General features: G+C 38.4%; 1 protein-coding gene across 1 annotated transcript; it reads left to right on the top strand.

Moving 5' to 3' along the window:
- Positions 1-5,877: 5,877 nt before the first annotated feature.
- LOC121256286 lies at positions 5,878-15,041 on the top strand (the record flags this gene model as incomplete). Its single annotated transcript, XM_041157031.1, has 5 exons — positions 5,878-7,291; positions 12,211-13,115; positions 13,197-13,637; positions 13,854-13,896; positions 14,485-15,041. Coding segments are annotated over 5 exons (3,360 nt in total), but the record flags the coding sequence as incomplete, so codon positions are not given.
- Between the last annotated feature and the right edge of the window lie 11,626 nt (positions 15,042-26,667).

Raw genomic sequence — 26,667 nt, 5'->3', positions numbered from 1 at the left:
TTTCAAGCCCATCTTGAGTGTTTGGCTCTTGCTAGCTTCATTCTAAGTGGATTGCACCAATCCGTGCATTGCTTCCTTGATTTTCTTGGCCCTTGATCTTGTAATTGGCCCATCTGGAACTTGCAAATGATCTTTAAGAGTAGGCCCACCTTGGTTTCCATCATTCCCCCTCTCCTCAAAAGGATTCGACCTCGAATCTTCACCTACATCAAATGGAGAAAGATCAGAAACATTGAAAGTAGCAGAAACATTATACTCGCCTGGAAGATCCACTTTATATGCGTTGTCATTAATTTTCTCAAGAACTTGGAAAGGTCCATCTCCTCGAGGATGCAACTTTTTCCTTCTTTGGGCTGGGAATCTTTCTTTGCGCATGTGAACCCAAACCCAATCTCCCGATTGAAAGATGACACGCCTTCGCCCTTTATTGGCTTGGAAAGCAACCCTTTCATTCTTTTGGACAATTTGAAGTCGTACCCTCTCATAAAGTGACTTCACCAACTCCGCTTACTTTTGTCTATCCAAGCTACTCCTGCCATCAACAGATAAAAGCATCAAATCCAAAGGGATAAGTGGATTAAATCCATAAACAATTTCAAAAGGAGAATATGAAGTAGTAGTATGCATGGTCCTATTATATGCAAACTCTATAAATGGCAAACAATCCTCCCAAGTTTTTAAATTATTCTGAACAACAGTGTGTAAAAACTGAGTTAAAGTCCTATTAACTACTTCAGTCTGACCATCAGTCTGTCGATAACAAGTAGTGAAAAATAAGAACTTAATACCCAATTTCCCCCACAACACCTTCCAAAAGTAGCTAAGGAATTTAACATCCCTATCAAAAACAATACTCCTAGGTACACCATGGAGTCGCACTATCTTTCTAAAAAACAAGTCAGCTATGTTTGTAGCATCATCTGTTTTATGGCATGGAATGAAATGTGTCATCTTACTAAATCTATCCACAACTAAAAAAATAGAATCTCTACCCCTTTTTGTCCTAAGCAACCGAAAACAAAGTCCATATATATGTCTACCCATAGTTCACTAGGAACGGGTAAGGGTTGTGGGGCAAAACCTTAGATTTGGCCTTTCTACATGTAATGCACCTTCCACAAATACGATTAACATCTCTCTTCATCTTAAGTCAAAAGAAATGTTCATGCAAAATGTCTAAAGTTTTCTTGACACCAAAGTGTCCCATTAATCCCCAACCATGTGCCTCACGCACCAATAACTCACGCATAGAACAACTTGGCACACAAAGATTGTTTTCCTTAAATAAATAACCATCATGCTTGTAAAACATACCAAATGCCGCTTTATCACATGCCATATACACATCAGAAAAGTCAGCGTTATCGGCATACATTTCTTTCACATATTCTAACCCAAGCATTTTACTCCTCATATAAGTAAGAAGTACATACCTCCGGGATAGAGCATCAGTAACAATGTTCTCCTTACCTTGCTTGTAACGGATGATATAGGGAAAGGTCTTAATGTATTCCATCCATCTAGCATGCCTTTTATTCAACTTACCTTAACCCTTGAGATGCTTCAATGATTCATGATCGGTGTGGATCACAAATTCCCTTGGCCATAGGTACTGCAGCCAAGTCTCTAATGCACAAACAAGAGCATAAAGCTCTTTGTCATAAGTAGAGTACTTTAGGGATGCCCCACTTAGCTTTTCACTGAAGAAGGCTATGGGCCGCCTATCCTGCATCAAAACGGCTCCAATCCTTATTCCTAAGGCATCACATTCAATCTCAAAAGCTTTGTTAAAATCAGGTAATGCTAACACAGGTGGAGAGCACAACCTTTCTTTAATAGTGGCAAAAGCATTCTCTAGATTAGCCCCCCAATGAAACCCAACATTATTTTTAATTACCTCAGTGTGTGGTGCAGCAATAGTGCTAAAGTCTTTAACAAAACGCCGATAAAAGCTAGCTAAGCTATGAAAGCTTCTTACCTCAGTGATACTTGATGGCCATGACTTTCTCTTCATCCACCTCAATACCTTTTGTACCAACAACATAACCAGGAAAAACAAATTTTTCCATGCAAAAGACACATTTCTTGAAATTAGAATACAACTTTTCACATCTCAACACATCAAACACATAACTCAAATGCTCAATATGTTCATTTAAGTCCTTGTTGTACACTAAGATATCATCAAAGTACACAACCACAAACTTGCCTACGAATACACGTAGGACATGGTTCATTAATCTCATGAAAGTACTGGGTGCATTTGTAAGTCCAATTGGCATAATCAACCATTCATAAAACCCATACTTAGTCTTAAAAGCAGTTTTTCATTCATCACCCTCTTTTATTCTAATTTGATGGTACCCACTTTTAAGATCAATTTTACTGAAAATACATGAGCTATGCAATTCATCAAGCATATCATCCAATCTAGGAATGGGATGGCGATACTTTACCGTGATATTGTTGACCGCCCTGCAATTAACCCACATCCTCCACGTCTCATCCTTCTTTGGCACCAGTAGCACTGGTACTGCACAAGGGCTCATGCTCTCCCTCACATACCCCTTGCTCATCAAATCCTCAACTTGCTTCTAAAGCTCCTTTGTCTCCTCTGGATTACTCCTATAGGCTAGTCAGTTTGGAATAGCAGCCCCCGGCACAAAATCAATCTGGTGCTCAATGCTTCTAATGGGTGGCAACTCATTTGGCATCTCTTCCGGGAATGCATCCTCAAACTCCTGTAACAAAGAAACAGCCAAACTAGGAAGAGACTGGTCAGTTTCTTCAAGAGTAAGATAAGACTCTTTATAGACAAGAAAAATCATAGGGCGATCTGTGAAGAAAGCCCTCTTAACCTCACTCTCTCTTGCATAGAAACTCACTTTTACCTTTCCTTTTTCTCTCTGCAGACTCTCTTTCTTTTTTCTCTCGTGGCTCCACTCTTTTTTCTTTACTGTCAGCCACCTCTCTACTTTCTTTTTCACTCATTCTCTTGTGCTCATTTTCACTCTTACTCTTCCTTTTTTGCTCAATTACTTTTTCACTCTTTCTTTTTTGATCACTCTCATTTTCACTCTTTCTCTTTTGATCACTCTCATTTTCACTCTTTTTTTTTGAGCAACCTCACTTTTTAATTTCAGTTGGTCCTCATAGACCTGGCTTGGAGTTAAAGGAGCAAGCTTGATTCTTTTGCCCTCCTTTTCAAAGCTGTACATGTTCTTGAACCCATCATATGTCACCCTCCTATCATACTGCCACGGCCTCCCCAACAAAATATGGCCAGCATGCATAGGCACAACATCACAAAGTACTTCATCCTGATACATCCCAATAGAAAAAATAACTAACACTTGTTTGTCCACCCTAACCTCTCCACAATCATTCAACCACTGCAATTTGTATGGTCTATAGTGTTTTAAGGTTGGTAAATTCAATTTCTCAACCAAAGTAGTGCTACCCACATTAGTACAACTCCCCCCATCAATTATCATACTACATACCTTATTGTTGACATGGCATCTAGTATGAAAAATGTTCTCTCTGTTGCTTTGCATCATCCACCTTAATGTATGCATTGAGAGCACGCCTGGCAACAAGAGACTCACCTGTCATGGGGTATACCACTTCATCATCATCACTAGCATCAACCAACTCAGGCACCTCATCACTATCATCCTCACTCTCAGTTATCACCTCCTTATTGTCACGCATAATCATTACCCTCCTATTTGGACATTGAGAAGCAATGTGCCCTGAACCCAAACACTTAAAACACTTAATATCTCTATTCTGTGAAGGTTGGGATTCTCCCTTGGGTTTGTTGCTAGTTCCCTCATCTTTTCTCTTAGGTGGTTCGGTCTTTTTCTTTGCTTCAGCTTGATCATTCCTATCCAACTTTGATTTCCAAGTAGTGCTAGAAACCGAAGTGTACCTTGTTGTCCCTTTTCTACCTCTCCACCTTCATAGCCATGTGTACCATGTCCTCTATGATAGGAACCAAGGTGGGCCTACTCTTAAAGATCCTTTGCAAGTTCCAGATGGGCCAATTACAAGATCAAGGAAGCAATGCAAGGATTGGTGCAATCCACTTGGGATGAAGCCAGCAAGAGCCCAACACTGAAGATGGGTCTTAAAGAAGAAGAACCAGCTTTGATCCACTTTATTCATGCTGAGGAAGACATGATTTAGAGATACGGCCTATTGTTATTGGAGGCTTCTAATTTGGTTAAATGATTTATTTTACTAGTTTAGAATAAGTGGGATTGAAAATGCTTGGCTCACATGTCTTATTTCTTATGAACTATGTTTTTGGGAAGGCCTTGTATTTTGGCCAAGGCTTATTTGGAAAGTTACATTTTAGGAACTAGAGTTTCATCAATTTATTGTTGGGGTTACTGTAGCCGCGGGTACTGTAGCCGTACTGTTCATCAAGGGTAATTTTGGGAAAAAGGGGCTTTATTTTGGCTAGGGTTTTGATTAGGTTTGGGTTTAAAAACTCTTTGTAGCCTCATTTGAGAGATTAGACAATATTGAATTTTATTTGTGAGTTGAGTTTTCTCCTCTTGTTCTTGATTGAACTCTTGAACTTATCAAAGGTAAATCACAACCTTTGTGGCGTTCCTCCTTTGTAATCTGGGTTCTTGAGACGGGTTCTTCAACGGGTCTAGATTTTAATATAATCTAGGTTCTTGAAACGGGTTCTCATCGGGTCTAGATTCTCCATCCTTGACTTGATTTTTGGCTTTCTTGGGGAGTTTTCAAATTGATTGTGGGTTCAAGGGAGTTCATTCCCGCGGGTTCATATCATTTGGTATTCAGAGCAAGGTTTCCAATCAGGTCTTATTCTATCTTTTATTTCTTGCATATTTAATTCTAGGGCTTCATTGTTCTAGGATTGATTACAAAAAAAAAAAAATAGTGGTGGTTAGCAGACTTCTTCACTATTGTTAGGGTTGCTGAAAATCATTGTTCTAGGGTTTGTGTTGGCTGAAATCTCTTGTTCTAGGGGCTGCCGTATATCACTTGCCCAAGGGTTTCTGAGTTATTGTTAGGGTTTTCTCAACTGCTTATTCTTGTTTGTGATCAAATCAGTTGGTGAAAGGAAAAGAAAAGAAAAGAAAGGAAAAAAAAAAAAAAAATTCGAGGATTTTTTTCTTGAGCCTTATCATCAAAGGGGGTGATTCTAGTTGGTATCTTGTCTTATTGTTAACTGTTTCATTCGTATAATTTCCTTGATTCACGTGCCATTTTTTTTTCATTCCTTCCGTGTTTCTCTTGTTCTTGTTTCTTGGACCTAATTACTAGTTGGGATAAAACAAAGTTGCTTTGTCTTGATTGAGTCAATTAGTTCTTAAAGAACTGGAGTGGGAAAACTCTTGAGGTAAAAGGCAAGAGAGTGTGAGACTATTATCGAAAAAAGCCAATTAAGAGTGAAACACGAGTGGAGTGTCATTATTCGAGTGTAAACACGTGAGGGAGTGTGTGAGGTTTATTTTTTTTTTTTCCCACTAACATTCTTTTGTGTAGTGCCTGATAATGTCTCATCGGAGTAGCGCATCACCAAGGGGGAGAGCAGATAACTCATCCTTTGTGTTGCAAGCCATGCAACAACAGTTTGAGCGGTTGAACTTGGTGTTGGGTGAAGTGAGGGATAGGATGGATCATCAAGAAGCAGCGATTAGAAATCTACAAGGTGGGAGGGACAGGAGGCGACGTGAGCATAGAGTTGAAAATCAGTATGAGAATGAAGGAGATGGTGAGGATGAGGAAGACTTAGCATCTGACGTTGGGTCGGGTAGAAATAGAAGAGTTAGGCATGAAAGAGGATTTGAGGGGAATCTAAGGGGTCGGGATGGTGTAGATGGAGACCTTGGTAGCATCAAAATGAAAATACCACCTTTCCAAGGTAGAACTGACCCTGAGGTTTATCTAGAGTGGAAGAAAAAAATAGAGTTGGTGTTTGATTGCCATAATTACTCTGAGGAGAAGAAAGTGAAGTTGGCGGTAATTGAATTCACTGATTATGCTATTATTTGGTGGGATCAATTAGTGACCAATAGGAGGAGGAATTATGAGAGGCCTATAGAGACATGGGGAGAGTTGAAAGCTCTCATGAGGCGGAGATTTGTTCCTAGCCATTACTATAGAGACCTTTACCAGAAATTACAAAATCTTACACAGGGGTCTAGGAGTGTAGAGGATTACCATAAGGAGATGGAGGTGGCGATGATTCGGGCTAATGTAGAGGAGGACCGAGAGGCCACCATGGCTAGATTTTTGAGTGGGTTAAATAGGGACATAGCCAATGTAATTGAATTACAACATTATGTGGAGATAGAGGACATGGTGCACATGGCTATGAAGGTGGAGAGACAGTTAAAGAGAAAAGGGACAGCAAGGTACACTTCGGTTTCTAGCACTACTTGGAAATCAAAATGGGATAGGAATGATCCAGGTGAAGCAAAGAGAAAGACCGAACCACCTAAGGGAAAAGATGAGGGAACTAGCAACAAACCCAAGGTAGAATCCCAACCTTCACGGAATAGAGATATCAAATGTTTTAAGTGTTTGGGTTCAGGGCACATTGCTTCTCAATGTCCAAATAGGAGGGTGATGATTATGCGTGACAATGGAGAGGTGATGACTGAGAGTGAGGATGATAGTGATGAGGTGCCCGAGTTGGATGATGCTAGTGATGATGATGGAGTGGTATACCCTGTGACAGGTGAGTCTCTTGTTGCCAGGCGTGCTCTTAATGCACACATTAAGGTGGATGATGCAGAGCAACAGAGAGTGAACATTTTCCATACTAGATGCCATGTCAACAATAAGGTATGTAGTATGATCATTGATGGAGGGAGTTGTACTAATGTGGCTAGCACTACTTTGGTTGAGAAATTGAATTTACCAACCTTAAAACACTCTAGACCATACAAATTGCAGTGGTTGAATGATTGTGGAGAGGTTAGGGTGGATAAACAAGTGTTAGTTACTTTTTCTATTGGGAAGTATCAGGATGAGGTGCTTTGTGATGTTGTGCCTATGCATGCGGGCCATATTTTGTTGGAGAGGCCATGGCAGTATGATAGGAGGGTGACACATGATGGGTTCAAGAACATGTACAGCTTTGAAAAGGAGGGCAAAACAATTAAGCTTGCTCCTTTAACTCCAAGCCAGGTCTATGAGGACCAATTGAAATTGAAAAGTGAGGTTGCTCAAAAAAGAAAAAGTGAAAATGAGAGTGATCAGAAGAGAAAGAGTGAAAATGAGAGTGATCAAAAAAGGAAGAGTGAAAAAGAGATTGAGCAAAAAAGAAAGAGTGAGAGTGAAAAAGAGCATAAAAGAAAGAGTGAAAAAGAAAGTAGAGAGGTGGCTGAGAGTAAAGAAAAAAGAGTAGAGCCACTAGAGAAAAAAGAAAGAGTCTTCTGAGAGAAAAGGAAAGGCAAAAGTGAGTTTCTATGCAAGAGAGAGTGAGGTTAAGAGGGCTTTCTTCGCAGATCGCTGATGGGAACCAAGGTGGGCCTAGTCTTAAAGATCATTTGTAAATTCTAGATGGGCCAATTACAAGATCAAGGACCAAGAAGATCAAGGAAGCAATGCACGGATTGGTGCAATCCACTTGGGATGAAGCTAGCAAGAGCCCAACACTCAAGATGGGCTTGAAAGAAGGAGAACCAGCTTTGATCCACTTGATTCAAGCTGTGGAAGACATGGCTTAGAGATAGGGCCTATTGTTATTTGAGACTTCAAATTTGGTTAAATGATTTATTTTATTAGTTTAGAATAAGTGGGCTTGAAGATGTCTGGCCCACACGTCTTATTTTCAATGAACTAGAGTTTTCAAGAAGGCCTTGTATTTTGGCCAAGGACTTACTTGGAAAGTTACTTTTAGGAATTAGGGTTTTAAGAGGTACTGTAGCGTTACTGTAGCCGTACTGTAGCCGCGGTACTGTAGCGTGACACTGTTCATCAGGGGCATTTTGGGTAAAAGGGGGCTTTATTTTGGCTAGGGTTTTAATTAGGTTTAGTTTAAATACTCCTTGTAGCCTCATTTGAAGATCAGACAATATTGAATTTTATTTGTGAGTTGAGTTTTCTCCTCTTGTTCTTGATTGAACTCTTGAACTTATCAAAGGTAAATCACAACCTTTGTGGCGTTCCTCCTTTGTAATCTGGGTTCTTGAGACGGGTTCTTCAACGGGTCTAGATTTTAATATAATCTAGGTTCTTGAAACGGGTTCTCATCGGGTCTAGATTCTCCATCCTTGACTTGATTTTTGGCTTTCTTGGAGAGATTTCAAATTGATTGTGGGTTCAAGGGAATTCATTCCCACGGGTTCATATCATTTGGTATTCAGAGCAAGGTTTCCAATCAGGTCTTATTCTATCTTTTATTTCTTGCATATTTAATTCTAGGGCTTCATTGTTCTAGGGTTGATTACAAAAAAAAAAAAAAAAAAATAGTGGTGGTTAGCAGACTTCTTCCCTATTGTTAGGGTTGCTGAAATTCATTGTTCTAGGGTTTGTGTTGGCTGAAATCTCTTGTTCTAGGGGCTGCTGTATATCACTTGCCCAAGGGTTTCTGAGTTATTGTTAGGGTTTTCTCAACTGCTTATTCTTGTTTGTGATCAAATCAGTTGGTGAAAGGAAAAGAAAGGAAAAGAAAAGAAAGGAAAGGAAAAGAAAAGAAATCAAGAGAAAAGAAAAGAAAAGAAAAGAAAGGAAAGGAAAAGAAAAGAAAAGAAAAGAAAAGAAAAGAAAGGAAAGGAAAGGAAAAGAAAAGAAAAGAAAATTTGAAAAAAAAAAAAAAAAAAAAGAAGAAGAAGAAGAAGAAGAAGGAGAAGAAGATAAGGAGAGGTAGCATATTTAAAGGTTGCTACATAGTTACAACAAAGACAAAGAAAAACATTTGTTGATTGAGTTTTATCCTCAAAGGGGCTGAATACATATTTGTAGTTGGTATCTTGTTCTATAATTACTCTTTCCCTCATATAAATTCCTTGAGTCCCGTGTCGTTTTATTCCTTCCTTGTTTCTTGTTTCTTGGATCTATATTACTGGTTGGAATAATACAAGGTTGTATTATCTTGATTTAGTTCAACTAGTTCTTAAAGAACTTGAGCGGGAAAACTATTGAGGTAAAAGGCAAGAGAGTGTGAGACTATTATCGGGGAAAAGCCAATTAGGAGTGAAACACGAGTGGAATGCCATTATTCGAGCGTAAACACGTAAGGGAGTGTGTGAGGTTTTTCCACTAACATTCATTTGTGCAGTATTTTACAATGTCTCATCGGAGTGGCTCTTCACCAAAGGGGATGGTAGATAACTCATCATTTGTATTGCAATCCATGCAACAACAGTTTGAGCGGTTGAACTTGGTGTTAGGTGAAGTGAGGGATAGGATGGATCATCAAGAAGTGGTAATTAGAAATTTACAAGGCAGGAGAGATAGGAGGAGGAGTGAACCTTGTATTGAACATAACTGTAAGAATGAAGGGTATGGTGAGTCTCTTGTTGCTAGGCATGCTCTCAATATACAAATTAAGATGGATGATATAGAGAAGCAGAGCGAGAACATTTTTCATACTAGATGCCACATCAACAACAAGGTATGTAGTATGATCATTGATTTGCGGAGTTGTATTAATTTGGCAAGCACTACTTTAGTTGAGAAACTGAATTTACCTACCTTAAAACACCCTAGACCATACATGTTGCAGTGGTCGAGTGATTGTGGGGAGATTAGGGTCAATAAGCAAGTGCTAGTTACTTTTTCAATTGGAAAATACCAGGATATGGTCCTTTGTGATGTAGTGCCTATGCATGCTGGTCATATTTTGTTGGGGAAGCCATGGGAGTACGATAGGAAGGTGATCCATGATGGGTTAAGGAACATGTACAGTTTTGAAAATGATGGAAAAACAATCAAACTTGCTCCTTTAACTCCAACACAAGTCCATGGGGACCATTTGAAACTGAAAAGTGAGGTTGCTCAAAAAAGAATGAGTGAAAATGAGTGTGATCAAAAAAGAAAAAGTGAAAAGGAGATTGAGCTAAAAAGCAAGAGTGAAAGTGAGATTGAGAAAAAAGAAATAGTGAGGCCGAAAACGAGAGAGAGAGTAAAATGAGTGAGATAAAAGATGAGGGTGAGGCTGAAACCTCAAGAGAAAGAGAGAATGAGTTGAAAAACAGTTGTCAGGTCGAGAGTTCAAAACAAGATGAAGGAAAAGAGAGTGACAGAAAAAAAGAGAGTGAAAAGCAAAAAGAGAGTGAAAAAGAAAAGAATTGTGGAAAGAAAAGAGAGAGTGAAGAAAGTGAGAGAAAAACAAAAAGAAAAGTGAGTTTTTATGCTAAGGCGAGTCTTAATACTAACGAACTTGACGTATCTTTGCCTAGTGTTATTGTCTTTTTGTTGCAGGGATATGAGGTTATGTTTCCTAGAGGTGTGTTTAGTGGATTGCCACCTATTAGGGAGATAGAGTACTACATTGATTTTGTGTCAAGTGCGATAATTCCTAACCGACCTTTCTTTGAAGAACATGAGTCTTTTTCACACTTGAAGGGACAAGGTAAGTCGTTGACTATAATACATGCTAAGCGGGAGGACTGTGTTGAGACTTTTCCTCATGTATTCAAATACACACAAGGTATGGAAAATTTTGTGGTTGATGCTTTAGCAAGAAGGTACGTCCTTATCTTCATTTTAGATGTAAAATTGTTAAGACTTATATATAATAAGGAATTGCATGCTAATGATGATGACTTTGCTAGTGTCTATGGAACATGTGAAAAAGTATCGTTTGGTAAGTTCTATAAATTAGATTGGTACTTGTTTAGAGAGAATAGATTTTGTGTGCCAACTAGTTTTATGCTTAAGTTGCTTGTGTGTGATAGACATGGTGGTTTGTTGGGTAACTTTGGTGTAAGGAAAACTTTCAACATGTTGCATGAACATTTGTGGAAGTATATATTGCCATTCATTGAGTTTGCATATGATTGGAGTGGTGTAAGAAAAACTTCAGGTGTGTTTCATGAACGTTTGTGGGAGTATCTTTTGCCATTCATTGACTTGCTACATGAACATTTGCGGGAGTATCATTTGCCCTTATTAGAGTGTGCATATAAAACCTTGCATACTACTATTTCTTATTCTCCATTTGAGGTTGTTTATGGTTTTAATCCACTTACTCATTTACCTCTGATGGCTTTGCTTGTTGATGATAGGAGTAGCTTGGATGAACATTTTCAATTTCTTGAGAAAATTAATGAAAATACACGTGAAGTAGATCTTTCAAGTAAGTATCAAGTTTTTGCTATTTTCAATGTTACTAACATTTTTCCTTTTGATCCAGGTGGAGATTCGAGATCGAATCCTTTTGAGGAGAGGGGGAATGATGGGAACCAAGGTGGGCCTAGTCTTAAAGATCATTTGTAAATTCTAGATGGGCCAATTACAAGATCAAGGACCAAGAAGATCAAGGAAGCAATGCACGGATTGGTACAATCCACTTGGGATGAAGCTAGCAAGAGCCCAACACTCAAGATGGGCTTGAAAGAAGGAGAACCAGCTTTGATCCACTTGATTCAAGCTGTGGAAGACATGGCTTAGAGATAGGGCCTATTGTTATTTGAGACTTCAAATTTGGTTAAATGATTTATTTTATTAGTTTAGAATAAGTGGGCTTGAAGATGTCTGGCCCACACGTCTTATTTTCAATGAACTAGAGTTTTCAAGAAGGCCTTGTATTTTGGCCAAGGGCTTACTTGGAAAGTTACTTTTAGGAATTAGGGTTTTAAGAGGTACTGTAGCGTTACTGTAGCCGTACTGTAGCCGCGGTACTGTAGCGTGACACTGTTCATCAGGGGCATTTTGGGTAAAAGGGGGCTTTATTTTGGCTAGGGTTTTAATTAGGTTTAGTTTAAATACTCCTTGTAGCCTCATTTGAAGATCAGACAATATTGAATTTTATTTGTGAGTTGAGTTTTCTCCTCTTGTTCTTGATTGAACTCTTGAACTTATCAAAGGTAAATCACAACCTTTGTGGCGTTCCTCCTTTGTAATCTGGGTTCTTGAGACGGGTTCTTCAACGGGTCTAGATTTTAATATAATCTAGGTTCTTGAAACGGGTTCTCATCGGGTCTAGATTCTCCATCCTTGACTTGATTTTTGGCTTTCTTGGGGAGTTTTCAAATTGATTGTGGGTTCAAGGGAATTCATTCCCACGGGTTCATATCAATCGCCCTATGATTTTTCTTGTCTATAAAGAGTCTTATCTTACTCTTGATGAAACTAACCAGTTTCTTCCTAGTTTGGCTGTTTCTTTATTGCAGGAGTTTGAGGATGTATTCCCGGATGAGATGCCAAATGAGTTGCCACCCATTAGAGGCATTGAGCACCAGATTGATTTTGTGCCCGGGGCTGCTATTCCAAACCGACCAGCCTATAGGAGTAATCCAGAGGAGACACAGGAGCTTCAGAGGCAAGTTGAGGATTTGATGAGCAGGGAGTACGTGAGGGAGAGCATGAGCCCCTGTGCTGTACCAGTGCTACTGGTGCCAAAGAAGGATGGGACGTGGAGGATGTGCATTGATTGCAGGGCGGTCAACAATATCACGGTAAAGTATCGCCATCCCATTCCTAGATTGGATGATATGCTTGATGAATTGCATGGCTCATGTATTTTCAGTAAAATTGATCTTAAAAGTGGGTACCATCAAATTAGAATGAAAGAGGGTGATGAATGGAAAACTGCTTTTAAGACTAAATATGGGCTTTATGAATGGTTGGTTATGCCATTTGGACTTACAAATGCGCCCAGTACTTTCATGAGATTAATGAACCATGTCCTACGTGCATTCATAGGCAAGTTTGTGGTTGTGTACTTTGATGATATCTTAGTGTACAGCAAGAACTTAAATGAACATATTGACCATTTGAGATATGTGTTTGATGTGTTGAGATGTGAAAAGTTGTATGCTAATTTCAAGAAATGTGCCTTTTGCATGGAAAAAGTTGTTTTTCTTGGTTATGTTGTTAGTACGAAGGGTATTGAGGTGGATGAAGAGAAAGTCAAGGCCATCAAGGAGTGGCCAACGCCAAAAAGCATCACTGAGGTAAGAAGCTTTCATGGCTTAGCAAGCTTTTATCGGCGTTTTGTTAAAGACTTCAGCACCATTACTGCACCACTCACTGAGGTAATTAAAAAGAATGTTGGGTTTCATTGGGGGGCTAATCAAGAGAATGCTTTTGCCACTATTAAAGAAAGGTTGTGCTCTGCACCTGTGTTAGCATTACCTGATTTTAACAAAGCTTTTGAGATTGAATGTGATGCCTCAGGAATTGGGATTGGAGCCGTTTTGATGCAAGATAGGCGTCCCATAGCCTTCTTCAGTGAAAAGTTAAGTGGGGCATCCCTGAACTACCCTACTTATGACAAAGAGCTTTACGCTCTTGTTCGTGCATTAGAGACTTGGCAGCACTACCTATGGCCAAGGGAATTTGTGATCCACACCGATCATGAATCATTGAAGCATCTCAAGGGTCAAGGTAAGTTGAATAAAAGGCATGCTAGATGGATGGAATACATTGAGACATTTCCCTATGTCATCCGTTACAAGCAAGGTAAGGAGAACATTGTTGCTGATGCTCTATCCCGGAGGTATGTACTTCTTTCTTCTATGAGTGCTAAAATGCTTGGGTTTGAATATGTGAAAGACATGTATGCCAATGACGCTGATTTTTCTAATGTGTATGTGGCATGTGATAAGGCGGCATTTGGTAAGTTTTACAAGCATGATGGTTATTTGTTTAAAGAAAGCAAACTTTATCTGCCAAATTGTTCTATGCGTGAGTTATTGGTGCGTGAGGCACATGGTGGGGGATTAATGGGACACTTTGGTGTCAAGAAAACTTTAGACATTTTGCATGAACATTTCTTTTGGCCTAAGATGAAGAGAGATGTTAACCGTATTTGTGGAAGGTGCATTACATGTAGAAAGGCCAAATCTAAGGTTTTGCCACATGGGTTGTATACACCCTTACCCGTTCCTAGTGAGCCATGGGTAGACATATCTATGGACTTTGTTTTGGGGCTGCCTAGGACCAAAAGGGGTAGAGATTCTATTTTTGTGGTTGTGGATAGATTCAGTAAGATGGCACATTTCATTCCATGCCATAAAACAGATGATGCAACCAACATAGCTGACTTGTTTTTCCGGGAGATAGTGCGACTCCATGGTGTACCTAAGAGTATTGTTTCTGATAGGGATGTTAAATTCCTTAGCTACTTTTGGAAGGTGTTGTGGGGGAAATTGGGTACTAAGCTCTTATTTTCCACTACTTGTCATCCGCAGACTGATGGTCAGACTGAAGTAGTTAATAGGACTTTAACTCAACTTTTACGCACTGTTGTTCATAAGAATTTAAAAACTTGGGAGGATTGTTTGCCATTTATAGAGTTTGCATATAATAGGACGATGCATACTACTACTTCATACTCTCCTTTCGAAATTGTTTATGGATTTAATCCACTTACTCCTTTGGATTTGATGCCTTTACCTGTTGATGACAGAAGTAGTTTGGATGGACAAAAGAAGGCGGAGTTAGTGAAGTCACTTCATGAGAGGGTACGGCTTCAAATTGCCCAAAAGAATGAAAGGGTTGCGTCCCAAGCCAATAAAGGACGAAGGCGTGTCATCTTTGAACCAGGAGATTGGGTTTGGGTTCACATGCGCAAAGAAAGATTCCCAGCCCATAGAAGGACTAAGTTACATCCTCGAGGAGATGGACCTTTCCAAATTCTTGAGAAAATTAATGACAATGCATATAAAGTGGATCTTCCAGGTGAGTATAAAGTTTCTGCAACTTTCAATGTTTCTGATCTTTCTCCTTTTGATGTAGGTGAAGATTCGAGGTCGAATCCTTTTGAGGAGAGGGGGAATGATAGGAACCAAGGTGGGCCTACTCTTAAAGATCCTTTGCAAGTTCCAGATGGGCCAATTACAAGATCAAGGGCCAAGAAGATCAAGGAAGCAATGCAAGGATTGGTGCAATCCACTTGGGATGAAGCCAGCAAGAGCCCAACACTGAAGATGGGTCTTAAAGAAGAAGAACCAGCTTTGATCCACTTTATTCATGCTGAGGAAGACATGATTTAGAGATACGGCCTATTGTTATTGGAGGCTTCTAACTTGGTTAAATGATTTATTTTACTAGTTTAGAATAAGTGGGATTGAAAATGCTTGGCTCACATGTCTTATTTCTTATGAACTATGTTTTTGGGAAGGCCTTGTATTTTGGCCAAGGGCTTATTTGGAAAGTTACATTTTAGGAACTAGGGTTTCATCAATTTATTGTTGGGGTTACTGTAGCCGCGGGTACTGTAGCCGTACTGTTCATCAAGGGTAATTTTGGGAAAAAGGGGCTTTATTTTGGCTAGGGTTTTGATTAGGTTTGGGTTTAAAAACTCTTTGTAGCCTCATTTGAGAGATTAGACAATATTGAATTTTATTTGTGAGTTGAGTTTTCTCCTCTTGTTCTTGATTGAACTCTTGAACTTATCAAAGGTAAATCACAGCCTTTGTAGCGTTCCTCCTTTGTAATCTGGGTTCTTGAGACGGGTTCTTCAACGGGTCTAGATTTTAATATAATCTAGGTTCTTGAAACGGGTTCTCATCGGGTCTAGATTCTCCATCCTTGACTTGATTTTTGGCTTTCTTGGGGAGTTTTCAAATTGATTGTGGGTTCAAGGGAGTTCATTCCCGCGGGTTCATATCACTCTATCTCCACATAATGCTGCAATTCAATTACATTGGCTATGTCCCTATTCAAACCACTCAAAAATCTAGCCATGGTGGCCTCCCGGTCCTCCTCTACATTAGCTCGAATCATCGCCACCTCCATCTCCTTATGGTAATCCTCCACACTCCTAGACCCCTGTGTAAGATTTTGTAATTTTTGGTAAAGGTCTCTATAGTAATGGCTAGGTACAAATCTCCGCCTCATGAGAGTTTTCAGCTCTCCCCATGTCTCTACTGGCCTCTCATAATTCCTCTTCCTATTGGTCACTAATTGATCCCACCAAATAATAGCATAATCAGTTAACTCAATTACCACCAACTTCACTTTCTTCTCCTCAGAGTAATTATGGCAATCAAACACTAACTCTATTTTTTTCTCCCACTCTAGATAAACCTCAAGGTCAGCTCTATCTTGGAAAAATGGTCTTTTCATTTTGATGCTCCCAAGGTCTCTGTCTACACCATCTCGACCCCTGAGATTCCCCTCAAGTCGTCTTTCACGCCTAACTCTTCCATGTCTATTCGACCCAACTTCAGATGCTAAGTCCTTCTCATCCTCACCATCTCCCTCATTCTTATACTCATTTTCAACTTTATGCTCACGTCGCCTTCTATCTCTCCCACCTTGCAGATTTCTAATCGCTGCTTCTTGATGATCCATCCTATCTCTCACTTCACCCAACACAAAGTTCAACCGCTCAAACTGTTGTTGCATGGCTTGCAACACATAGGATGAGTTATCTGCTCTCCCCTTTGGTGATGCGCTACTCCTCTGAGCCATTATAAAGTGTTGCACAAAAGAATGTTAGTGGCAAAAAAGAAAACCTCACACACTCCCTTACGTGTTTACACTTGAATAATGGCACTCCACTCGTGTTTTACTTTTAATTGACTTTTTCCCGATAATAGTCTCACACTCTCTTGCCTTTTACCTCAAGAGTTTTCCCACTCAAGTTCTTTAAGAACTAATTGAACTCAATCAAAACAAAGCAATCTTGTTTTATCCCAACTAGTAATTAGGTTCAAGAAACAAGAACAAGAGAAACACAGAAGGAATAAAAACAAAATGGCACGTGAATCAAGAAAATTATACGAATGAAACAGTAACTATAACACAAGATACGAACTAGAATAATGTATGCTGCCCCTTTGATGATAAGGCTCCAGAAAAAATTTCGGATTGTTTTTTTTTTTTTTTTCCTGGGCGATTTTTTTTTTCTTTTCTTTTCACCAGCTGATTTGATTACAATCAAGAATAAGCAATTGAGAAAACCCTAACAATAACTCAAAAATCCTAAGACAAGTGATATACGGCAGCCCCTACAACAAGAGATTTTAGCCAGCACAAACTCTAGAACAATGAGAATCGGAAACCCTAACAATAGTGAAGAAATACAGCAGCCACCTCTATTTTTTTTTCTTTTTTTGTAATCAATCCTAGAACAATGAAATCCTAGAATTAAATATGCAAGAAAAAAAAGATAGAATCAGACCTTATTAGAAACCTTGCTCTGAATACCAAATGATATGAACCCGCGGGAATGAAATCCCTTGAACCCACAATCAATTTGAAAACTCCCCAAGAAAGTCAAATTCAAGTCGATGGATGGAAAAACCTAGACCCGATGAGAACTCGTTCCAAGAATTTAGACTATATCAAAATTTAGACTCATTGAAGAACTCGTCTCAAGAACCTAGATTACAAATGAGGAATGCCATAAAGGTTGTGATTTACCTTTGATAAGTTCAAGAGTTCAATCAAGAACAATAGGAGAAACCTCAACTCACAAATAACATTCAATATTGTCTAACCTTCAAATGAGGCTACAAGGAGTATTTAAACTAAACCTAATTAAAACCCTAGCCAAAATAAATCTCCTTTTTATCCAAAATGCCCCTGATGAACAGTGTCACGCTACAGTCCACGCGGCTATAGTACGGCTGTAGTAATGCTACAGTACCTCTTAAAACCCTGATTCCTAAAAAGTGACTTTCCAAATAAGCCCTTGGCCAAAATACAAGGCCTTTTTGAAAACCCTAGTTCATTAAAAATAAGACGTGTGGGCCAGACATCTTCAAGCCCACTTATTCTAAACTAATAAAATAAATCATTTAACCAAATTGGAAGTCTCCAATAACAATAGGCCATATCTCTAAGTCATGTCTTCCACAGCTTGAATCAAGTGGATCAAAGCTGGTTCTCCTTCTTTCAAGCCCATCTTGAGTGTTGGGCTCTTGCTAGCTTCATTCCAAGTGGATTGCACCAATCCGTGCATTGCTTCCTTGATCTTCTTGGCCCTTGATCTTGTAATTGGCCTATCTGGAACTTGCAAATGATCTTTAAGAGTAGGCCCACCTTTGTTTCCATCAGGAGGCTTGTTTCAAGAGGGGTATTTCGGCATTTACAAGGAGGAACTATAGTAAGTGATATGAACCCGTGGGAATGAATTCCCTTGAACCCACAATCAATTTGAAAACTCCCCAAGAAAGCCAAAAATCAAGTCAAGGATGGAGAATCTAGACCCGATGAGAACCCGTTTCAAGAACCTAGATTATATTAAAATCTAGACCCGTTGAAGAACCCGTCTCAAGAACCCAGATTACAAAGGAGGAACGCCACAAAGGTTGTGATTTACCTTTGATAAGTTCAAGAGTTCAATCAAGAACAAGAGGAGAAAACTCAACTCATAAATAAAATTCAATATTGTCTAATCTCTCAAATTAGGCTACAAAGAGTTTTTAAACCCAAACCTAATCAAAACCCTAGCCAAAATAAAGCCCCTTTTTCCCAAAATTACCCTTGATGAACAGTACCGGCTACAGTACCCGCGGCTACAGTAACCCCAACAATAAATTGATGAAACCCTAGTTCCTAAAATATAACTTTCCAAATAAGCCCTTGGCCAAAATACAAGGCCTTCTCAAAAACATAGTTCATAAGAAATAAGACATGTGAGCCAAGCATTTTCAATCCCACTTATTCTAAACTAGTAAAATAAATCATTTAACCAAATTAGAAGCCTCCAATAACAATAGGCCGTATCTCTAAGTCATGTCTTCCACAGCATGAATAAAGTGGATCAAAGCTGGTTCTTCTTCTTTCAGACCCATCTTCAGTGTTGGGCTCTTGCTGGCTTCATCCCAAGTGGATTGCACCAATCCTTGCATTGCTTCCTTGATCTTCTTGGCCCTTGATCTTGTAATTGGCCCATCTGGAACTTGCAAAGGATCTTTAAGAGTAGGCCCACCTTGGTTCCTATCAGTAAGAACTCAGTTTCCTTTTGTTTCTACACACACATAACACATATTCAACTCAAGATGTGATTTAAACCTCAAGGGAGTTCGAATATGGTGAAACACACAATTTCCACACTTGCTCATGGGAAACGAATTAGGATTTTCTAGAAAGTTTGAAGGAACAATCCTCTACACATTTGGCCACACGAAGATACAAGGAAGTTGAAGGGTTTCTTGATTCAAAACCCTAGAAGCTGATTGGTTTGGGACTTCTTAAGCCTTGGTGATAACCCTAGAAACTCTCACACACTCAAGAATACGGATTAGGGTTTTGGAACCCTTATTCTAATGAGTTATATTTTGTTTTACATCTTGCTATTTGTTTCATTTCGTGGATTTTTGTAAGTATAATCTCAACTTACTCTTGGTTAATATTTGTATACGATTGTGTAAATCCTTTCATTGTTATGTTTACTTTGTTTGCTATTTCTTGTTTGTTGGTTTGAATATGCTTATATGATCTTGGAATATGAATATTATATGAATGATATGATTCAGTTTTAAGATGAAAAAGGCAAGAATGTTCAATGCATGTTTCAGTTTTAAGGAAACATTGTGGTTGATTTGTGTTGCTTGATGATTCAGCTATACCATGTCTTAGAAGTTTAGGATTTTGGCCAAACACCATGATCTTATGCTTCATTTCGTTATGCTTTGATTTCTAAGCAAATATGTTTGAAGAAGAAGAAGCATGTTTAAGTGATGAATCTTCATGTTTTGCATCTACATGTTTCAGCCAAGGCCCTTTTTCATGGGTTCATGTATATGTTTTGATATCTCATATGGTTTATGTTATCATGCTATGAAATGAATATGTTATGCTTAGTTATCTCATGCACGGCATTTTACATGTCATATGTCAATTGTAAGTACACATGTTATAAGTCTCATATCACATGCATTTGGAGAAAAGTGTTTTCAAAAGAAAGTGTTTTCAAAGAAAATATTTTCAAAGAAAGTGTTCTCGAAGAAAATGGTTTAAAATTTTTATCACGACCCCAAGTGCTAAGGCGGGGGAATGTCCTAGTGGAACTCTTCTGTCCACTCTAGAGTGTTTAAGAATGCAGTAGTAACCCCTGGGTCGACAAAGTACCGTCGACAAGCCTCGAATGGATTCTTTTCAAATGATACCAGAGCGAGGAAGCGTCTAACACTAGTGGGTGCATAAGGCATGTAACCCGATGAAGTAAGGTCGAGTTAAATGAATCTCTGTTTATGACGTATTCATCACGGTGCACAAACGGTTGATGGTGCTGTAACTAGCAGGAACACGAGGTGCAAAGGGGAATCGTGTTGTGTCCACCCCCTAAACAAGGATAAGATAAGGATCACTTGATGAAAATCTCGTGATATGATAAGGATCACTCGATGCAAATCTTGTGATATGTTCTGAGAAGGCAATTTCTTATTAAGATCAACGTGAATAAGAAAGTTAAGAACTTTTTCTGAAAAGCTAAAGTCTCTGTTACAAGTTTTTTGTAAATGGTCAAGTGCATAAGCCAAGTTCTGGTCAAGTGCATAAGTCGAGTACATGTTTATGTAGGCATTTCACGATATACCTCTTGCATGCTTGTGTTAACTATTGTATATTGCGTGTTTACTTGTTGAGATTTCTTAAAATTTCATTATGGTAGTTTTCACTATCATTCCTAACCCAGAATAGTAGAACCTTTAGCAGGACTAGGAGTAGCGAGTCAGGATAATGATGAAGGCAAAGGATGAGCTCAATCCGGAGGAAAGAATGGATCTAGTCATGTACTTGGAGATAGCTGAGATTAGAAAGTTGCTTTAATAATTTATTTGTTAAGGCCTTTTTAGACAGTACTTGTTATGTTAAAGTGTAACCAAGGAATTTGATACTACATTACTAAGAAATGTGGTTTAAAGCTATCAATGAAGAAGTTGGGATATTAGTTTATTCTGGTACAACATTTAAATAGCTTATCCCGCTGCAATTTATTGCATACTACTAGAATACATATAGGTGCATTGCATCTTATATGTCATGTACGAAAGGTATGTAGTCTTGCTTTGCATGTCCCAGCGTTTCAGTCACCATCCAATTCCAACCGCGGGCTAGGGGCGCCACATGCAACTAATCAAAATTACACATGTACCCTATCCTTATATCATCTAAGGTAGGGATAATAATATGTGACATGATGGGAACCAAGGTGGTCCTAGTCTTAAAGATTACTTGCAAATTTCAGATGGGCCAATTACAAGATCAAGGGCCAAGAAGATCAAGGAAGCAATGCACAGATTGGTGCAATCCACTTGGGATGAAGCTAGCAAGAGCCCAACACTCAAGATGGGCTTCAAAGAAGGAGAACCAGTTTTGATCCACTTGATTCAAGCTGTGGAAGACATGACTTAGAGATAGGGCCTATTGTTATTGGAGACTTCCAATTTGGTTAAATGATTTATTTTATTAGTTTAGAATAAGTGGGCTTGAAGATGCCTAGCCCACACGTCTTATTTTTAATGAACTAGAGTTTTCAAGAAGGCCTTGTATTTTGGCCAAGGGCTTATTTGGAAAGTTACTTTTTAGGAATTAGGGTTTCAAGAGGTACTGTAGCGTTACGGTAGCCGTACTGTAGCCACGGTACTGTAGCGTGACACTGTTCATCAGGGCATTTTGGGTAAAAATGGGCTTTATTTTGGCTAGGGTTTTAATTAGGTTTAGTTTAAATACTTCTTGTAGCCTCATTTGAAGGTTAGACAATATTGAATTTTATTTGTGAGTTGAGTTTTCTCCTCTTGTTCTTGATTGAACTCTTGAACTTATCAAAGGTAAATCACAACCTTTGTGGCGTTCCTCCTTTGTAATCTGGGTTCTTGAGACGGGTTCTTCAACGGGTCTAGATTTTAATATAATCTAGGTTCTTGAAATGGGTTCTCATCGGGTCTAGATTCTCCATCCTTGACTTGATTTTTGGCTTTCTTGGGGAGTTTTCAAATTGATTGTGGGTTCAAGGGAATTCATTCCCACGGATTCATATCATGATATGACTTATGAACCTAACACGAACACGACCCGAGATTAATAAGTTTGGATTTGATGTTAACAGGTTCAAGCCAAAATGGCTTGATCCGTCAAAACACGATTTATAAATGGGTTAATAATGAGTCAACTCACTTAACCCAAAATTAACCCATTTTGACCCATTTAGATTTTGTTTCAAAATTACAATTTTATTATTGTTGAATTGTAATATTGATATTTCTCAGGATGCTTATGTTTTTATTATTGGGATGATAATTTTAGACCTATGCTCATATTTGTAATTGTAGGATATATGTTAAAATTTCAAAAATATTGATATTTTTTGTTAGTAGATAGTCTAATTTTTTTTAAAAGATGTGTCTACTAATAAATATAGATTTTAATTTTTATGTGAAATTGTGTTAATAAGGTCAAATGGATTGTGTTAGTTCAACTAATTTACATAAAACGGATTTAAATGAGTCATGTCATGTTGATCTATTTTTAATTAATTATTAAACGGGTTAAAACAAGTGACATGACATGACCCGTTATCTAAATAGGTTGGGTTAATGATATGAACCCGCGGGAATGAATTCCCTTGAACCCACAATCAATTTGAAAACTCCCCAAGAAAGCCAAAAATCAAGTCAAGGATGGAGAATCTAAACCCGATGAGAACCCGTTTCAAGAACCTAGATTATATTAAAATCTAGACCCGTTGAACAACCCGTCTCAAGAACCCAGATTACAAAGGAGGAACGCCACAAAGGTTGTGATTTACCTTTGATAAGTTCAAGAGTTCAATCAAGAACAAGAGGAGAAAACTCAACTCACAAATAAAATTCAATATTGTCTAACCTTCAAATGAGGCTACAAGGAGTATTTAAACTAAACCTAATTAAAACCCTAGCCAAAATAAAGCCCCTTTTTACCCAAAATGCCCCTGATGAACAGTGTCGCGCTACAGTACCGCGGCTACAGTAATACTACAGTACCTCTTAAAACCCTAATTCCTAAAATGTAACTTTCCAAATAAGCCCTTGGCCAAAATACAAGGCCTTCTTGAAAATCCTAGTTCATTGAAAATAAGACGTGTGGGCCAGGCATCTTCAAGCCCACTTATTCTAAACTAATAAAATAAATCATTTAACCAAATTTGAAGTCTTCAAAAACAATAGGCCCTATCTCTAAGTCATGTCTTCCACAGCTTGAATTAAGTGGATCAAAGCTGGTTCTCCTTCTTTCAAGCCCATCTTGAGTGTTGGGCTCTTGCTAGCTTCATCCCAAGTGGATTGCACCAATCCGTGCATTGCTTCCTTGATCTTCTTGGCCCTTGATCTTGTAATTGGCCCATCTGGAATTTGCAAATGATCTTTAAGACTAGGTCCACCTTGGTTCCCATCATTCCCCCTCTCCTCAAAATGTTTCGACCTCGAATCTCCACCTGGATCAAAAGGAAAAATGTTAGTAACATTGAAAATAGCAAAAACTTGATACTTACTTGAAAGATCTACTTCACGTGTATTTTCATTAATTTTCTCGAGAAATTGAAAATGTTCATCCAAGCTACTCCTATCATCAACAAGCAAAGCCATCAGAGGTAAATGAGTAAGTGGATTAAAACCATAAACAACCTCAAATGGAGAATAAGAAATAGTAGTATGCAAGGTTTTATATGCATACTCTAATAAGGGCAAATGATACTCCCGCAAATGTTCATGTAGCAATTCAATGAATGGCAAAAGATACTCCCACAAACGTTCATGAAACACACCTGAAGTTTTTCTTACACCACTCCAATTATATGCAAACTCAATGAATGGCAAGTAATACTTCCACAAATGTTCATGCAACATTTTGAAAGTCTTCCTTACACCAAAGTTACCCAACAAACCACCATGTCTATCACACACAAGCAACTTAAGCATAAAACTAGTTGGCACACAAAATCTATTCTCTCTAAACAAGTACCAATCTAATTTATAGAACTTACCAAACGATGCTTTTTCACATGTTCCATAAACACTAGCAAAGTCATCATCATTAGCATGCAATTCCTTATTATATTCAAGTCTCAACAATTTTACATCTAAAATGAAGATAAGGACGTACCTTCTTGCTAAAGCATCAACCACAAAATTTTCCATACCTTGTGTGTATTTGAATACATGAGGAAAAGTCTCAACACAGTCCTCCCGCTTAGCATGCATTATAGTCAACGACTTACCTTGTCCCTTCAAGTGTGAAAAAGACTCATGTTCTTCAAAGAAAGGTCGGTTAGGAATTGTCGCATCTGACACAAAATCAATGTAGTACTCTATCTCCCTAATAGGTGGCAATCCACTAAACACACCTCTAGGAAACATGACCTCATATCCCTGCAACAAAAAGACAATAACGCTAGGCAAAGATACGTCAAGTTTGTTAGTATTAAGACTCGCCTTAGCATAAAAACTCACTTTTCTTTTTGCTTTTCTCTCACTTTCTTCACTCTCTCTTTTCTTTCCACAATTCTTTTCTTTTTCACTCTCTTTTTGCTTTTCACTCTCTTTTTTTCTATCACTCTCTTTTCCTTCATCTTGTTTTGAACTCTCGACCTGACAACTGTTTTTCAACTCATTCTCTCTTTCTCTTGAGGTTTCAGCCTCACCCTTATCTTTTATCTCTCTCATTTTACTCTCTCTCTCATTTTCGTCCTCACTATTTCTTTTTTTCTCAATCTCACTTTCACTCTTGCTTTTTAGCTCAATCTCCTTTTCACTTTTTCTTTTTTTGATCACACTCATTTTCACTCTTTCTTTTTTGAGCAACCTCACTTTTCAGTTTCAAATGGTCCCCATGGACTTGTGTTGGAGTTAAAGGAGCAAGTTTGATTGTTTTTTCCATCCTTTTCAAAACTGTACATGTTCCTTAACCCATCATGGATCACCTTCCTATCATACTCTCATGGCTTCCCCAACAAAATATGACCAGCATGCATAGGCACTACATCACAAAGGACCATATCCTGGTATTTTCCAATTGAAAAAGTAACTAGCACTTGCTTATTGACCCTAACCTCCCCACAATCACTCGACCACTACAACATGTATGGTCTAGGGTGTTTTAAGGTAGGTAAATTCAATTTCTCAACTAAAGTAGTGCTAGCCAAATTAATACAACTCCGCAAATCAATGATCATACTACATACCTTGTTATTGATGTGACATCTAGTATGAAAAATGTTCTCGCTCTGCTTCTCTGTATCATCCATCTTAATTTGTATATTGAGAGCATGCCTGGCAACAAGAGACTCACCATACTCTTCATTCTTACAGTTATGTTCAATACAAGGTTCACTCCTCCTCCTATCTCTCCTGCCTTGTAAATTTCTAATTACCACTTCTTGATGATCCATCCTATCCCTCACTTCACCTAACACCAAGTTCAACCGCTCAAACTGTTGTTGCATGGATTGCAACACAAATGATGAGTTATCTACCATCCCCTTTGGTGAAGAGCCACTCCGATGAGACATTGTAAAGTGCTGCACAAATGAATGTTAGTGGAAAAACCTCACACACTCCCTTACGTGTTTACGCTCGAATAATGGCATTCCACTCGTGTTTCACCCCTAATTGGCTTTTCCCCGATAATAGTCTCACACTCTCTTGCCTTTTACCTGAATAGTTTTCCCGCTCAAGTTCTTTAAGAACTAGTTGAACTAAATCAAGACAATACAACCTTGTATTATTCCAACTAGTAATATAGATCCAAGAAACAAGAAACAAGGAAGGAATAAAACGACACGGGACTCAAGGAATTTATATGAGGGAAAGAGTAATAATAGAAGAAGATACCAACTACAAATATGTATTCAGCCCCTTTGAGCACAAAACTCAATCAACAAATGTTTTTCTTTGTCTTTGTTGTAACTATGTAGTAACCTTTAAATATGCTACCTCTCCTTATCTTCTTCTCCTTCTTCTTCTTCTTTTTTTTTTTTTTTTTTTTTCGAATTTTCTTTTCTTTTCTTTTCCTTTCCTTTCCTTTCCTTTCTTTTCTTTTCTTTTCTCTTCTTTTCTTCTCCTTTCCTTTCTTTTCTTTTCTTTTCTTTTTTCTAATTCAATCACAAACAGAAATACTCAATTGTAAAAATCAAGCAATTGAATTGAAGCACACAAGAATTGACAACGAAATAGAAGAGAATCAATGGAACGACATTCCAAGCAATTGACAAACTCAGATATGCATTAAACCCTAGAATTTTGAAACCCTAGGTGATGCAAATTTCAGCTAAATCCAAAACCCTTAGAATTTTGGCAGCCTACTTTTCGTCTCTGCAATTTCTTTTTTTTTTTTTTTGGCAACTCTAGAACAATGTAGCCCTAGAATTAAATTTAAGGATGCAAGATATTAAAAGATAGAATCAGACCTGATTGGAAACCTGGCTCTGATACCAAATGATATGAACCCGCGGGAATGAATTCCCTTGAACCCACAATCAATTTGAAAACTCCCCAAGAAAGCCAAAAATCAAGTCAATAATGGAGAATTTAGACCCGATGAGAACCCGTTTCAAGAACCTAGATTATATTAAAA

The sequence above is a fragment of the Juglans microcarpa x Juglans regia genome, chromosome 3D, assembly GCF_004785595.1.
Source record: "Juglans microcarpa x Juglans regia isolate MS1-56 chromosome 3D, Jm3101_v1.0, whole genome shotgun sequence".
Lineage (NCBI taxonomy): Eukaryota > Viridiplantae > Streptophyta > Magnoliopsida > Fagales > Juglandaceae > Juglans > Juglans microcarpa x Juglans regia.
This window is presented reverse-complemented; position numbering and strand designations above follow the sequence as displayed.